General features: G+C 44.4%; 1 protein-coding gene across 2 annotated transcripts; it reads right to left on the reverse strand.

Annotated features, from left to right (window-relative positions):
* Nucleotides 1-342: 342 nt before the first annotated feature.
* mn1b (meningioma 1b) lies at nucleotides 343-16,964 on the reverse strand. 2 transcript variants are annotated; one of them, XM_040019269.1, is made up of 3 exons: nucleotides 16,101-16,964; nucleotides 12,376-15,981; nucleotides 1,600-1,811 (listed from the first exon to the last, which is right to left on the reverse strand). In XM_040019269.1, exons 2-3 carry the CDS (start codon nucleotides 15,911-15,913, stop codon nucleotides 1,600-1,602), a joined length of 3,750 nt encoding a protein of 1,249 aa, XP_039875203.1. In that variant the 5' UTR covers nucleotides 15,914-15,981; nucleotides 16,101-16,964. The 2 variants fall into 2 exon arrangements, with proteins under 2 accessions (XP_039875204.1, XP_039875203.1); XM_040019270.1 differs by lacking the exon at nucleotides 16,101-16,964 and having other exon boundaries at nucleotides 343-1,811; nucleotides 12,376-15,913.
* Between the last annotated feature and the right edge of the window lie 234 nt (nucleotides 16,965-17,198).

Raw genomic sequence — 17,198 nt, forward strand, 5'->3', positions numbered from 1 at the left:
GTCGTAAGCAAGTATACATGAAATGAATTGTCTCGGCTTCTAAATCCACCAGGAAGCCACATTTTCCAGCATTTCTCATGCGCCTGCTTCAGGCTTTAATATGACACCGGTTCCAGCACGCTTGTCAGGTGTTATGTATCAGTCCACAACTTTCCTGTCACATCTGTCGCTTGGAATATACTCTAGATTTCCCCGATCTTCAGAATACGCACATGGTATTTCACAGTATTTATTATTCATTAAATAGACAATCTGTGTTTAGCTTGTTCTTGTATTTAGTGTGTGTGTGTGGGGGGGGGGGGTTACTCTTAGAAAAAACAAACAAAATGAAAACACCAAGGCCACCTTTAACGTCATATTTATTGTTATTCAGTTACTCAATAAAACATATACAGATATATACAATATGCAGGAAAACAGACGACTGCACTTTACATATTATTAAAAAAAGGAAACAAAAAATCAGTTTTTAAATTGCCGTCACAGTCCTCCATCTATTGTTTGAGAAATTCAAATTCAACAGAAGCTTTATTTAAAGATTACAAGATTGCCTAACACACAGCAAATTTTCTCTTATTATACATGTGCAATACCAATAATCTTTTTTTCAATTCCCTTATTTATCAATCCCTTGACCTCCATTTTTTCCCCCTTTTTTTAGTTTTCATTGGCTGAGTTGTATACAAGTGGTTGAGCTCACAAGATCTACAGAAGAGAAAAGCAGAAAAAAGTATAGAATAGAATAGAATAGAATGAGGGAAAGACATTCTCAGAAACACAAATGATAGAGAGCTACAACAAACCTTATGATTTAGAGCAGCAAACGATAAAGGTTAAATTTCGCGTTGACAAAGAGGAACAACTTTGTGTTCACAAGGAAAATTGCTGAGTTACATTCAAGCGTAATCCCGCCTTCCTCTCGTTCTCCTTTTTAGTATTTGGGGTGTTTCTGAACCACTGGGACATATTTAATTGTAATACAGGATTTTATTTTATTATTTTGGGGGGGGGGAGTTTTGACTGACATATGCCGAAGTTGCCATACACATTACAAAGGCAATCTTAGCTAAGTTTAAGAACAGGTAGTAATATAAGTCATAAGACTAAACACTGGTATACAATCAAAGCCAATGACAACTTCACCTCTCTTCTTATGCTTCTCGTTTTTGCGTTCTCCTCCTTTAACATTTCTTATTTTTCTTCAACCAAGAAAAGAAAAGAAAAATAAATGATTTGAGGTTTTCCAGATGTGGGCATCGTCGAGTAGAGCCCCATGCTGTTATTGTCCAGCAGTTTTCTTAAGTGTGACTGCATGTATCAGAAAACAAAACATGGTGTTCGAGTGTCTGTGAGCATGTGTGTGTGTGTGTGTGCGTGCACGTGTGCGTGTGTGTAGCTGTATTTGTGTTCCATTTGTGAGTGTAAATGTCTTTCTCTCCCTGAACAGGCAAGAGCGGCACACAGTCGTTCCATCCACAAATTAACATAGTCGCATCCTTATCGTGGTTAAATGTCTCTGAATCTCTCTTTCTTGATATTTTCTGATCTTCTTTAATTCGTCCTGCTGGGTCATCGTCTTCTTCTCTTCTTTTCCCCCCCTCAAGTTAGTGCCGCCACAAACGTCCCAAATCGGTTTGAGATATCAGAGTGGAGAGAGCGCCACGACGAGACGGGCCCCCCTCGGCCTTTACTGTCCCCGAGCTCGTCTGTGCAGTGGACAGACAGGCACTGCAGGTGGTTTCCTCCACTGCTCCCACCTCCTACAGCCCCCGGGGCTCCGGCTCCAGGCTTACTCTGGGTGAGCTCAGATTCTGCAGACAGACAACAACAGAGAGGAAGCGGTTAATTAAGACAGCAGAAAAATGGAAAAAACAACTTCAAGCAGTTGGCATTCTCTGATTCCGACGAACCATTTAAAGTACACACTTTTAATTAAACAAGTGTCATCTTCACATCCCACTCTAAATCTGCACTGTGAAATTAATTCAACATTATTCCACCACCCATCAATAAGACCCGAATAGGAGGATACAAGCAAAAGCTCCCCTCTCCTCGCATCCGCCTCCTGTCGCCTGATATAAACACGTGAAAACACGGGCGTACGTTAAATGTAAGCGCATATATTTTGGCTGCGACCAGGCGTGCAAATGTGGAACCCTCCTAATGACCTCTGGTCAGTGGGCCAGAGAGTACCGAGACACCTGTCCTTTAGCCCCGCTTGACCCAATTTACTGGTATAATGATCATGCCCCAGCATCGACCCTGTGTCACCAATGTGTGAAGCGTCATAATAAATGGTTGCAAAAAGCCTTGTGTTCTGTTCAGTGGAAAAATTAGCCAGGAGAAGATTTTTTTTATTTATTTTTTTAAATGTGGCACATCACAATTCATCAAACATATCTGCCAAGATGCAGACTGTAGCAATCAGAGAGAAAAGAGGCCAGAAATAAGGAAAAGTTTGGAAGCAGGCACATAAAAAACTAAAATAAGAGAAACACTAGCAAAGAGTTAGTGCTAGGGCTAGGTGTTATGACACAAGTGTTGCATCCTGTGTTTTGGGCTCTGCCTCCAAGCGAGCCCAGAGCAAAGAGAAAATGCGTATAAAGATGTTAAGGATCCTTCACTTAAATCAGTCCGATTAATCTCCCATCTCCTCCCCACACAAAACATACTCTGTGCGGATGGTTGAAACGGATCGGTGTGCTGCACGAAGACGAAGACCTTTGAGGTGCAGGGACAACTAGATGTCTGAGTGTAGAGACAGGTGGAAAACAGCGCTGACAAGCTGAGTTACATGCGTCAGAGAAAGGAGAGGCTGTGATAGACGACAGTCTGGGCACAGAGGCTGCAGATCACAACGCACCAGTCAGGCTAGCGCTCACCTAGGAGAAAAGAGAAGCATCGCGCCAGCCCCTTTCTCATCCCTTACCCTGTGTTCTCTTTTTGCTCATCCTCCTTTGCTTCTTAACCATGTTTTATTTTTGCTTTGCTTACCATTTCCATCTCCCTTCCTCTCTGCCCTCATAAAAGGCTTAGGCAGCAGCGATTTTATGCAGGCAGAGAGAAGGCCGAGCTAGACTAGATAAGACCATGCAGCTAGGACAACCAAGAAAGGCAGGAAGACATGCAGGCGCTCAGGCAGGCTTGCCCCCCAGCCCGTCTGGGCTGCGACCACTGGAATGGAAAAGTGGGGGGATTTGGTGAAAGGTCAGGCAGCCAAGCCTCCCCGTTGTTCTCCATTTCATCTGCATCTCTGACTGCCGGTCTCTGTGAGCTCTTCTCTCTGTCTCTCTGTCTCCATCTCCCTCCCAAGGACTACAGACGTGGTGTAAGTGGAGGCTGAGGGTGCAGGGGGTAAGGGAAAAATGAGGATTTAGAGCGGTGTTGGTGGCGGTTGTGACAAGATCTCACATTTGCCAGAGGGTCCAGTCATACACCTCAGCACGGCTGATCCCCAACCCCCTGCCAGTATCGCCCCCCCCCCCCTCCACCGTAACCACTCACACTCCCTCTTCCCAGCACTGTGCCCTCCAGCACCCGCCAGCAGCTCATGCTAGCTGGGCACAGCAGGGTCCGCACCGGCCTGAATAGGCAGCCAAGCGTTCCCGTGGCTCACTGCTGACACACAGCAAACTGACAACACACGCACCCAAAAAAAAAACCAAAAAAAAAACCACACACACACACACACAACACGCCAACCGCTGCTGCCACTGCCATACTCACACAAGCCCTCAGCTGCTGCTCCACGTGCACACACATACGCCTGACTACATACGGACGTGCACGCAGAAAGACACACACGAACCCAGCTACACACATTACTCAGCTTCAACACAAGGAAAAAGGTGGAAAATACACTAACAAAAAAATGTATGCATAGTCTAATACAACAAAATGAATATTTCGCACAAACATAAATGCATCCTTTCCATATTCTCACAGTTTATTTTACACATATACAAGCATAAGAAATGCTTTAAAAATACTACTAAACACAGGAGAAAAAAAATGGGGTGATTGATTAAAAACATATGCAAAATCCAACACACAAACACTTGACCACCACATGATCAAACATATTAGTCAGTATGAGTATTATGAGAGAGACTGTGATTTTATGGGTTGAGGGGGGTAAAAAAAAAATCCTGACACTACATTTAAATCGCCAGCATTATCCATGCCGACGGATTTGTTCAAAAGGTGGAAACGACGGTGTGAAATTCTAAATCACACCAGACTAAATCCCAAATCACCATGACATTTTACAAGCAGGAAAATCTTTTTTTTTCTTCTACCCCCCCCTCAATAAGATCTATCTTATTAGGGTTGTTCACTGACGAAGGTAGAATTCATATCCACGGTAATATCTCAATAATAGCCAATTCATCTGAAGAGAACAAGTGCTTAGCTTCAACAAGCACGCGGGGAAAATACCTAATAAAACGGAAACGGCACAAGCAGCTGCGCCGAGCCACAAATACACCTAAATACCCTTAACCACATTACAGCCACAAAAGATTACCAAAGTGATGTGTTAAGTAGGCACTGAATTTAACGTGATGCTCTTATATCACCATATCTCTTACCCCAAGTGCAGTACATTTTTATTTGGTACCTGGTGATGATGCTCACACACACACACACACACACACACACACACACACACACACACACACACGCAGGCACAGCAGCAGCAGGGTTGTGGAGCTGTCTCACAGACACAGCCAGAAACAATTTACAGAGATGAGTAGAGCTCGAATGCCATGAAGGCAGGGAGCACAGCGCACAGCTCTGGTTGTCTGGATGACACCAATGTGTCTGGGAGCTGACGGCCTGACACGGGTTTACATGTCACGCCGCACACACTCAACACACCCGAAGCAACGCAGGAAGATAAACAATGGCTGCTCCGAGTCTGTATCCTCCACCCATTAAATAATAAGTATTACAGCGGCAATTAATTTTTTTCACTTACTCTTAAAAATAATGACGACTGACGCACGTATTGCATGTTTTTTTAAATTAACTGATAGAAGGAAAGAAAAATAAATAAAAATCAATGCATGCCACATATTTGAATCTACAAAAAGCCTCCATCACACACATTTCCCAGGACTCGGGATCTCATGCGGCACACGCATGTGCAACCCCCCCCCCCCCCCTTTTTTTTTTTTTTTAAATCCCGAGCTCTAGACTTCCATGACGACACTTCACCTTTAACCTCACGCTCCTGAGGCCGTGACCCCATCCTCTCTGAACACAAACCAGACCAATCAGAATGCTCCACTCGCTGCGAAAAGAAAAAAAAAAAAAAAAAAAACACCCAAAGGCCTCCGCTCCTATGACAGTGTTTGACATCAGGTCAGATTCCTTTAGCATAACAACTAACACTATGGTGTTGTGTGAGGAGTCTGTCTTTGTCAGCACAAAACACCCGTTACAATCCACAGAGAAAAAGCCACAGGAAAAGACGTGCAAGAGTAAAAGTTTTGCATCTCTTCAGGAGTCAGACATAACCAAAGATGAGCAGAACACTTTGCAATCTTCATTATATGGTTTCAGTGAAACCTCAGAACATGCCAAAAATGATCTGAAGCGGCTAAGCCAAATAATATCCCTAAAAACAAAGAAATATGTTGAGTCAAGCCTTAATAAAGATCAGTGGGGCTAACAAAGGTACTGTCCCAGGTATCCATGCACCAGGGGGGCCGCCCGCAAACTCCCCCTCATCTCCACCCAACTGCCGAAGTGTGACCTTTCCCTCAGAGCAGAGAGGATATCTGCGGGGAGCAGGGGCACATTTCTCAGGCAAGGGCACAGGGGTTATTTTGGTTTGAATTTCCTCTCTGTTCTCTGGCCTGAAACATAAAGTGGGGGGAAAAAAAGAGAGAGAGAGAAAAACTTGCCCAGGCAGGCTCTGCCCCCAGCATTTGTTACCTTCTCACCAACAACACACCCATTGCCATCTCCTCAAACTCATACCCACACAAACGCACGCACACACGCACACCTCTGCCTCTGGCCACAAGAAGCGCTTAGGAAACCAGACACAAATCAGAACACGGGAAGTGATTTAGTGCCTCCTTCATAACTCACAACCATGTCCGGGACCTGTCCAACATGTCATCCAAGTCAGTGACATATTGATCTACTTCACTGTCTCTATTTTGTTTCACAGCACAGTACTGCGCGCTTCGGTCTTTTCGGAAGGGTTCGCGCACACATGAAAACAAAGGCTACTCGAAGATGTTTCTCATGCCTTTGGTTTTTGTTTCGAGCTAAAACAATAATGTGCCTAATTTCATTTTTCACCACAACCTGCCACACACACAAAAACAAAACAAAGAAAACCCAAATCAACATGTACAGTGTAAGGAGTAAAATATAGAATATTATACTGTTTATTTAGTATTTTTCTAATTGGTGTTAAGTAGGGACAGTTTTATGGACAGACATATTTGAAGAGCTATAGATACACAGCTACACTGAAAAAAAACAAAAAAAACAACAACTCCTACACACAGACTAGAATGAACAATGGTTGTGGTGCATGAAAGTGATGGAAAAATTGAATTATTTTCTCTTCCATAAATGCAAATGGTAGCTATTACCTCCTCACTCACCTCGTGAGCGAAACCACAGATGTTCTTTTAAGGGGAAAAAAATAAAACACACACACACACAAAACTTCTCTCTATCTCTCTTAGTTTCTCTTGCCCGCCATCGGTTTCTACTTCTGTCTCCCAAGAGAAACAGCTCCAGTGTCATAACTCATTTGTCAGTTCCACAATACAAATTAAACACTGCCTGACGACTACCTGTATGGCACATAACATAACCGCTCCTGGCAGCATGACAACATCTACACCTCTGGAAAAAAGAAAAGAAAGTAAAAACACACACACACTTTTTAAAAAGCTGCACTTGACTAACAGTGAATACATGAACCCAGGACATCTTTCGGGACCTTTGTATCAAACTGATTTTTGGGGTTTGGTTTTTTGAAATGCGTCTGTCTTCTTTGGACCCCTGTGTCGCTAAATAAGACACGTGGACATTTTTGGAGGCTTGCCACTTGCACCCACATTCAAATGCTTGGAACTCCTCCCTCTGTGCATCGCCTAGGTATAATCAGCTTTCCATTCCTTGCTGCTTCCAAGGAGAATATTTACCACATGCTGAGACAAGTTTCATTTTATTCTAACACCTTTCCCCAGGGAAAACAAAACACCGGATGCAGGTTCTATTTTGAAGAGTTGAAACTCCAGCAACGCAAAAAAAAAGTCTTGACACTTTGGTTCGTCTTTTTCTCTCACTCTCTCTTCATCAGTCACCAGCACGTGTCTTTAATAGGCTTCCTTTGACTTTCTTGCAAAGATCCCAAGGAACATGAAAACCACGCACATGTCACACGCAAACAGAAACTGTCTTAAATCTAGATGCTTTAAATATAAAGACGGATGCATTTCGATACTGTATACTTTACACTCAGAGTAAATACTCTTAAATGTTTTGTTAGGAATCACTGTGCACGCGCTCCAACGAGAGAGACACCTGAGATCTGAGGCTGAAGCCGTGGGCATGACACTGAGTCTAAATAAATCAAACTTTATGTCCACAGCAGGCAAATGCATATGCAAGTTGCAGTGCCAGTGCACGCACACACACACGCTAAAGGAGTAAAAGAAAATTTGACATTAAAATATTTTAATGCATATTGTTTGTTTGTTTTTTTTATGTCCACACTACAGACACTTTTTCAAGTGTTGCCCTTTTCTTGCATTAATACATCTGTGCTGCTAAAAACTAACCGTCCTTTGCAGCTTGGATGAACCTGTCAATAACCAAGTCAGCTTGAAGTAGTCACTGGATGATGAATTATGACTTTCGGAAAACAATATTAACAATGCTAATTGCTATGATTACCATAATGATGAAGTGCAGAAGTGTGCGGGCGAGGCCTGGTGGATGTGTGTTGTTGGGAGAAAAAAAAAGTCGATATAAAACACCTTGTAATGACAGGTAAAGAACACAGACTGCCCCAAGCTGTTTTTTCCCCTCCCCCCTCCACATTTCAAGCACGTGCCAATCACTTTCTTCTATTTTAGAAAAAGGAAGCACAAATTACTGGCGTGATTTGAGGAGCTGTTGTCGTACCGAAATGTCAAAGCCAGGTAGTCTCACAGGATTGTTCTCCATGCTATCAATACAGCCTCCTTTTTTGTGCTTTAAGTACTTTCTCGTAGGTGTGATAAAGACGAAAGCTTCTTCTTTTCAAAGCTGTCAAAGTCAGAGTGACAGATTTGATCATTATTAAAGCTGTTTAAGGACTGATTACTGAGCGTGAAGAGTGAAAACTATTCTATGAGGTCAACTGTGAAGTGTGAAAAAAAAAAAAACTGTGTACGGGGCAAAAAAAAAAAAAAAAACAGTGAAAAGTAAAAATAAAAATAACTGAATCACTTCCTACGCCTGCTGCTCGCCTGTTATCTTGACTATGCACGACTTTCCAAATGAGCGGTCAGCTTCTGGCAAAGATATACAGAAGAGAAGGGAAGAGGAAGAGCGTAAAAAAAAATGCTTTTAGAAAAAGGAGAAATAACATTAACTGACATGGGAAAGTTGATCGTGTACACCTAAAAACTTCTTCCTCCTTGCTAAACCTCCTTGAGAGTTCGGGTAAGCCGAGCAGCACACCAGACTCTGCAACTGGTATTGCTGTGCCTGGGCGAAAGGCTTGCGCTGCACAACGTCACTTAGATAGGAGGCCAAGTATGGGGTCCAGTGGGGGACATTACTGCCACACGCATCACTTTAACAGGCACAAAGAGACCACAGAGATGTGAGCCGGGATGCACAGATATCAGCACTCAGAATACAGTTCCTATAAGCACAGTTTAGCTTTTATCTGCATACTCAAGCATCCAGTAAGTTACACACTGCTTGTAAATATCAGCACTGGGGCTTATTTAAAGCATAGCAAGATATATAGCTCCTGAAATCCTCCTGAAAGACAAATACACACGGCAACAGCAATTATTCTACACTTCCCTACTTTACATTTGAGTGAAATGGTGATCAGAGATTGAAAAGCTTCAACTTCAAAGGAACTAAAGTGATCCTTGACCCCCAACGCTGGTCATTCTCACCTCATCAGATACAGATATCCAAAGTACACACAGCCTGCTGATTGACCTGGTCAACTTCTCAAGGTAAATTTCTTGACACAACTGAGTAAAAACACTTTGAGCACAAAGCCTCAAGTTTCTCTAGAAATAAGCCATTTTTCATATAGAGATACATTCTCTGAAAAGATGAATGCCAGACAACTGAACTAAATTTCAAAGCATTTTTTTCACCTTTAAAACAAGGCTTTTATCTATTACTGTTCATCATTACTGAAGTTATTGATCTGACACGAGAATAAAAAGAATCTATGCATAATTCTAAACAAATACTAAGACATGTGCTGTGTGTACATGCTGTGGTGAGGAAAGAAGTGTGTTTTTTTTGGAAGGGGTCAGAAAACTATTTGACCTGCAAGGAAAAAAAAAATGTAACATGGCTGCACTTCTTTTTAGCCAGCACGTACGACTCACATGACAGTTATAGTTCCACAGCATAGAAATATCTTAACAAGTCATGTCATCTTTGAACATTCGTTAAAATGTCCAGATACGTGAGGGAGAATCATTTTTATTGGAATTACACAAATTAAGTTCTTTGTAATTAAAATGGTCATTTTTCTATGACCCAGTTAAATTTCGTTAAGCCTAATGGACTAAAGAATCGCCTTGATTTATTTTACATTAGTGTCACTGGCATTATCTTGCCAGTGGCAGATTTTTGTTTACAAGGCTGAGGACTTATAACTCGACTCAGTGGTGGAGATGGATATTTTTTGCAGTGTGAAAAGCCTGTGGGATGTTATGGAACTACACTGTGGGCTATGATTTATCTTAAATTATTATGTTATTTTGCTCCCTTCTGTGTAGCCTAAGCATCAGATTCAATCTTAAAATCCCCCTCCCCCCTCTCAAATACACCTCCACCCTTTTTTCATCTTTGCTGTCTGAAGCACTCAAATGAGAAACTGTCAGGAGCCGTGATTTGTGCTAACTAGCTATCGATCGCTCCAGAGCTGCATGCCTTGTGTCCATGCAGGGAGGGCTGAAAGAGGAAAGGAGAGAAGAGGAGGAGAGGGAGGAGAGGAGAGGAGAGAGGAAGGAGAGGAGGACTATTCTGCCTTAAATTACTGATTTTTGCCTATTGAAATTTTTTTTTAAAATGTGCCATCAGCCCCAGAGGAATTAAAATAGTAAATGCAGCAGGATGAGTGTGGCTGACTGCTCATCATTGTTAGATTTGCTCAGTAATTATAATCAAAATGAGTTACCATTTATACATCTCTGACAACAGAAGCCTCTTTAATTATGAGGAAGCACAGGGATAGGTGAGCAGAAATGCACCAGTTTGGCTGATTGTGGATCACATTAATATGCAGCACACCGCTTGTTACAGTTACTTTATGACCGGGTGAACACAAAAAAACCTAAATGGTGAGTCAGAGTGCTTTTTAGATGTAATGCCACCACTGCTACAGCGAGACGTCCTGTGCTCAGTCTCATAAACAAGTGTGCCTGGACTCCAGAGTCCGCGCGATGCGCGTCCCCGCCCCTCTCTCTGCGCTCGCGCCGATCAGAACAAAGAGGCGTTCGAGACGCGCGAAGCCACTCGCGCAATTATATAACCTATCCATATTATTATTATATATCAAAAGACGCAGGGGCCTTTCAGCGCAAACCCGCCACTGTTCAACCATTTAAAAGCTTGTCCGTCTGCTAACACCGACAGACGCCTCCGTACAACGCTGTGGTTTGAAATGAGCGACTAAAGAACCCACGCGAAAAGGAAAAGGGAAATAAAATGAGAATGAAGAGACAAGTAAAAAGAAGCAATAAATATAACACCAATAATTAAAGTAGCATATTATAATACACAAAGCTTGTCTTAATGATGCAGTTACACTGCAAAAACGATGTGATTATGACTAAGGCACGTAATGACAAATCATATTGAAGCATCATAAATTTAGATTTTTAAAATAAATTTAATTTATTAATATTATTATTTTCATTATTATTATTATTATTATCATGGCTATAACAGCTAAATAGTATATTGGTTTGTCTGCATTTTATTTATTTAGAGCCACTAAAAAATACAAAAAAATAATAATAATAAAATATTAATAATAATAATAATAATAATAATAATAATAATAATAATAATAATAATAATAATAAAGAAGATAAATCGCATTGTATCCATAAACCACGTCTGCAGACTGCAGTTTAAAAAACAAATTCTGTGCCTTAGAGTCAGTTTCTTTTTCCAATTTCATTCAAAAACAAAACAACCAAAATAATGTGCTGTAAATAGTAAAAATATTTATACTTTGACTGTGTGAGACAATTATTTTACATTATTCAAAAGGGACAGGGAACAAGACGAAACAAACATTTAACAATTAAAAAAAGCATTTAACTCTTTCATCTTTTTCGCCATTTCCATTTCCCACGTAAAACAAAACTGAAAATGAATGGCATTAATATCACCATGCTGTCTAATCTCATGTCCAACAAATGTTAAAAAAAAAATCCTCTTTCAGCAGCTCAGTATTATCTCATGGTAATAACAAAAACAAACACGTAACAAGGCGAGGGGGAAACCCCGCTGCGAAAACGCATATCCTCAGAAAGCTATTAATCTTACAATGTAGTTGTTCACCCTGAAAACCGAGATAAAGAGCCACAGGAAATGTTTACTTTTCTTGAGCTGTTCTTTTGAAGTGCCTCTGGACTGAAGAACCCTATAAAATACTTTGCATGGATGCAAGTTTATTTTGCTTATTGTTATTTCGGTTTATATATAGATATATACTCGTGTGTGTGTGTGTTGTTTTTTACATTTTGTACTACAGACCCAATTCAAAAAAGAAAATATTTTTTCTTTGTCTTTCTCTCTTTTCAAGACTATGGATGGCTCTACTATTAAATGTAGTATCCTCCTATAAACGTTAAACCTCTAAAACCCAAAGGCCCCAGTAAACGGAGACGCTGCTTTCTGCCTGCGCAATGTGGACAAAATGTTTTCTCTTGTAAGTGTCACCTGATTATTTTACATATTTATACTGGTGCTGTTATCACTGCATTTCAGATTTTGAAAATAAATAAATGACATTTAAGAAAGAAAATCTGTTCATTTGCATGAACATGATCTGCTGATGTAATGTGAGTGGCGTATGAGAGAGACTGTGATGAGGGTGAGAGAGATTAATTAAAACTTAAAGAAAGAGACTGTTTCATTTACCTTCTTTACTGCTGTTCTGGCTCTTATTTTTTTCCCAGGGTCCCGTGGCCTTGTCATCCTCTGACCCGTCCATCATAACCTTGTCACTGGGCACGTACCAGGTGGCGTGCTGCTCTGCCATGAGGGTGTCAAGGTCAATAGTGCCCATTGAGCCCTTCCCAGCATCCGGGCTGCAGCTCGCCAGCTCATTGTCTCCGTTCTGTGAGGGACAGTCGCCATTCTTTTTGCCTGTCTTCATGGCCAAGGGCTGGTCTTCAGAGATACTGAATTGCTGCCGCTGTAGCTGGATTTGGGCCTGCAGAATCTCCAGAGGATGGATTTCTTCCTGGCCAGAGGTGCTGGATGGGGTGCGTACCTGTTCCACCCCAGGAGTGCCCGGGTGGCTGACCCCACTGGCCCCTGTGCCCACACCAGCATTCAGTCCATAGGTGTCTGGCGTCGAGGTAGTATGATTGTTAATGCCCATGCCAAGGGGCTTTTGTCCATTTATCAACCCGTGGTCACTCCTCTGCATTTTGGGTGAGCCGTTGATTACAGGGCTGCGATTAGGTTTGCTGGCTGAGGCCCCTCCTGCATCTGAGCTGGAGGACACCTCATCCTCATTGCCATAGTGGGTGCTGACATCTTCAGAAAAGTCCACTCTTGGTGAGCTGCTGTCAGACTTGGCAACACTTTGAATGCCACTGTCTAAAGAAGACATAAGGTCAGCCTGGTCCCCCAACATTAGGTCACCTCCTTTCCCCCAAGAGGGCGATTGGAGTTGTTTCTCATGGGGCGTGCCCCCACCCCTCTCCCCAACGCCAGCCGAGGGGGTCTGCTGGCCTGGACTTACAACAGGGTTACTATTATCAGAGGAAAAAAAAATTCCAGGGCTCACATGTCCACTGTCTCTTTTTCTCCTCCCTCTCCCTCTCCCACTCCCTGTTGTTGCCTTCCCCTCACTGCACGGGGTAGCGTCCATGTTGTAATTTGGGGAGAGGGCACTGGCTTCCCCCTGCACCGTCTGGCTTTGACTTGCAGGCTTAGAGTTGCTATTCCCAGTGCCAGGCATCTGGCTGTTCTGGGAAGTGCTGCTCTGAAAATATTCAGGACCAGCACTGCCAGTCCCATTAGATGTGCTGCTATTAATGTCCTGCTCAGTCTGACTCAGTTTTCGCTTGCCCTCGTTTTGGTTCTTCTTGTTGAATGTTACGTTAAGATTGGGGGCCCCTAGGCTAGCGATCATGTTCTGGCAGGCTGTGGAAAGGGCCGCTAGGCAGCTCTGGCCGAAAACACTGTCTTTAGAGCTGGTTTTGCTGAAGTTCCCGAGGGACAGATTTCCAAGCTTACTAACAGACGACCGCTGGCCCGAGGGGAACTCAGACTGAGGAGGGTAGTTGCCAGGTGAGGTGCTCACCCCCTGGGGAGCACTGTGAGCCGGCCCCTGACGGTTAGCCCCCCCATAGGGAAAAGCTGGCTGTGCACCCATTGAAGGTGCAGGGAAGTCAGCTGGCCGTCTCTCTGCTGGTGCATTTGGATGTCCTGCTCCTGCTCCCGGAGACTGCATTTGTGTGAGGTTGCCCATGTTGCCACTGAACTGTGAGTGCATGCCTGGGGAATGAAGGTTCTGCACATGTCCATCTCCTGGTATTCTCATGGGCTCCTGCATGCCGATGCCCGGCCTAAACATTATCCCAGCGCCGTTCTGTTGGAGCCCCATGTCATGAGGCCCTGACTCATTACCCGCTCCACCCATACGCCGTGACATCATTTCTCCTGGTGGGTGGGACCCCTGAAACCAGGAGTTCTCCTGAGTTACATGAGGATTTTGCCCATCAATGTTGGGCATCCTGCCACTATTCTCCCTGTCAAAGCCAGGATGAGGCATGCTCCCGACTGGGCCTCCGTGAACCATTGGGCCTGGAGGTACATCGCCATGGTGACCCAACTGCTGTAGACTCGGCTGCCTCATTCTTTGCTGTTGGTTGCGAGAGGCCATCTGCTTTATCATCATAGCTGCATTCTGGCGCTGCTGCAGAGACTGCTGCTCGGGCCCTGGATGCTGCAGCGGACCTGGTCCAAAACCTTCATTCACGGGTGGGGTGAACTCTCCAGGAAGGCCAGGGTAGGCAGATGGAGAGAGGTGGTTGTCCATACCGCCACACCAGCCCTCGCCGCCATGTGCATTAGGAAAGTCAAATCTAGGCCTTTTCGCCATGTTCATATAAGGAGAGTCAAAGTGTTGGAGCCTCTGATTTGCAGGCTGTTGGGAGGGAGGAGGAGCTGGCTGTTGCATATTAAACATGGGGTCCCCATAGGGGTGCAGGCCCCTGTTTTCCAGTCTGTGAATGGGATATTCAAACTGGTTGTGTTGGCCAGGCATCATGACCCCTCCATCCAGAATGTTAGGGTTAGTAGTGCCGGGCTCAGCCTGAGGGGGTCGAGGGAGGCCAGGGGGGCATGAGTTCTGTCTGGCTATCAAGCCAGCCTGTTGTTGTTGCTGCATGAGAGGATGTCTTGGATTGACCCCAGGCTCCATTCCCACGGGCACTTTCCGGCCATTTCCAAAACGTTCAAAAAACACTCCGTGCTGAGGCTGCTGGGGCTGGGGTGGTGGCTGGTGTCCCTTAGAGATGCCCGGCATACCTGGTGTCCGTGGCATGCCAGCGTTCCCTGGGAAATTCCCACCGGGAACTGGTCTTCCTGGCCCAAAATGTGGTAACTGAGATTCTGATTCTGAAGGAGAGAATACAGGTACATCAAAATGTCCAGATGGAGGTTCACTTGGAAAGTTATATTCTAATCCCTCTACGGCTCCTTGGTTTGGCAGCCGCCGAGGTTCCAAACCATGAGACTCAGATGAAGAGGATGAGGAAGAAGGAAGACCATGAAAGGATGCTGCTCTATTAGGTGACTGGTCCAGGGGGAGACAGGGAGCAGGGACAGCGTGGTTCCCACTTGGAGGGCCATGATGCTGAAAGTCAGGCATGTTACCAGGCCGCTGCTGCGGTTGCTGTTGCTGCTGCTGGGGAAAGCCATCACCCGTCTGTCCCTCAGCAAGAGGATCAAATCCTTCTCCAAAGCCCTGCTGTGGTCCCATGCCGTTATTGTTGTTGTAGCCCATCAGCCTGCCGCCATGCAGGCATGATGACCCTGGCTCTGGCCCTCCAAAATTCCCACCGAAATGGGGGTGATGTTGGTGGGGGTGGGGTTGATGGCCGTGAGGATGTCCTTGATGAGGTTGCTGGTTGTTAAAAAATCCATGCATTGGTCCTTGCCCCTGCTGCTGCTGAAGTCCACTGCCTGCATGCATGTCTGAGTGTCCCCGCGGGTGAAAGCTACCGTACTGCTCACCATTCATGTTCATATTGAGCCCGAGCATTTGCGGCTCGCTCAGAGGGCCCATGCCGGGTTCCACGGCTCCCGGCGGGCCTCCAGCATGAAAACCGGGGCCTTTATAATGGGAGCCCATGTTCAGTCTCTGTTGGTTTATGTTTCTCTCTGACTGGCCAGGGTTTCTGCTATTAATTTGAGAACCAAACTGCTCCAGCCCAAACATACTCCCCTGCAATCAATCCCACATGACGGCCAGTTTGCCAGACATCGGCACACTGTCTATTTTTCCGTCTGTCCCCAAAAGGAAAAAAAAAAAAAAGTAAAAGAAAAAAAGATACAGAAGAACTATTCAGATATTTTTTGAATCTACTGATTATGACAATTTATCTCATTTAAATGTCAAAACTCACCAAATAGGTTCTCATTGCTGTGAATATTTATCCAACTTCTCCAAGGACGCAGAGAAGGGACAGACTGTGTCCAAATACGCACGTAAACTGTGTCCCTGTTCCCGTGTGAATGCGTGCAGCACACTAGTCTTTTTGATTAAACAAACGAATAGAAAATCCGTCTAGTAAACTTGCTACACGAGCGACCTATGACATTCCGAAGTTTTCTGCGCGCATTTCTTCGGGGCGAACATGGCACAAATACAGCTCGCTTACAAACTAAAGGGTGAGCGCAGAGGACTCGAAGCAATCAAACGGGCAATAACTGCTTCTCTCAGCTAATTCATTATTCCAATCTGATGTCAAATGTCCCAGAATGACTTTCTGAATAAGGTCCCATGCTGGAAATAAAGGTGGGGGAGAAAAAAAAAGTCCAGGCTTTGAGTGAAGAAAATCTTTCTTTAAATAAATACTGCCCACCGACGTCCTTCAAAACATCAAAAACGGCCAAGCAGGCATGTAGCCAAAAGTCCAGTGTGATGGAAAGTCCACAAACACGACTCTCCAGACCAGCCGCGGGTGAACCGGGGCGTCTGTTTATGCGACCTAAAGCCGGAGGAGCAGCACGGCGCGCGCTACCCGCACTCCACAACTACGGAGTGGCTTGACAGCATCCTTCACCCACTGCCGGTCATGCGCTTTGCAGCGAGGCGCAGATCCCGAAGTCCTTTCCGTGCGTCTCGATCCTGATGCGTGCGTCCCCTCCGTTTACCGAGTTTTGTCTGGTGTGGTCTGAGTGCACTTGGGAGCGATTCACAGATACACTCGCTGTCCGCTCTACCGCTTGGCGCTGTGTGAGATCAACGCGTCCAGAGGAACCAGCAACAAGTTTTGCATTTCTACAGCCACTGCCATCCACGAGATTTCAGCCAATCACAGAGAACACGGAAAGCTTGAGGGCGGGACAAACGCTGTTAAGGTGGTCCGCAGAGTAAAAGCGATTGTAAACTCGTGTGTGTGCGTAAATTCGACTTTAAAAGTAATGTTTTGCCCCAAAAGAAAGCACAAGTGGGGATTTGCACTAGATGGGATATTGCGGCTGAAAACACAACATTAATA

This window comes from Simochromis diagramma, unplaced genomic scaffold, assembly GCF_900408965.1.
Source record: "Simochromis diagramma unplaced genomic scaffold, fSimDia1.1 OVJJ01000822.1, whole genome shotgun sequence".
NCBI classification, from domain to species: domain Eukaryota; kingdom Metazoa; phylum Chordata; class Actinopteri; order Cichliformes; family Cichlidae; genus Simochromis; species Simochromis diagramma.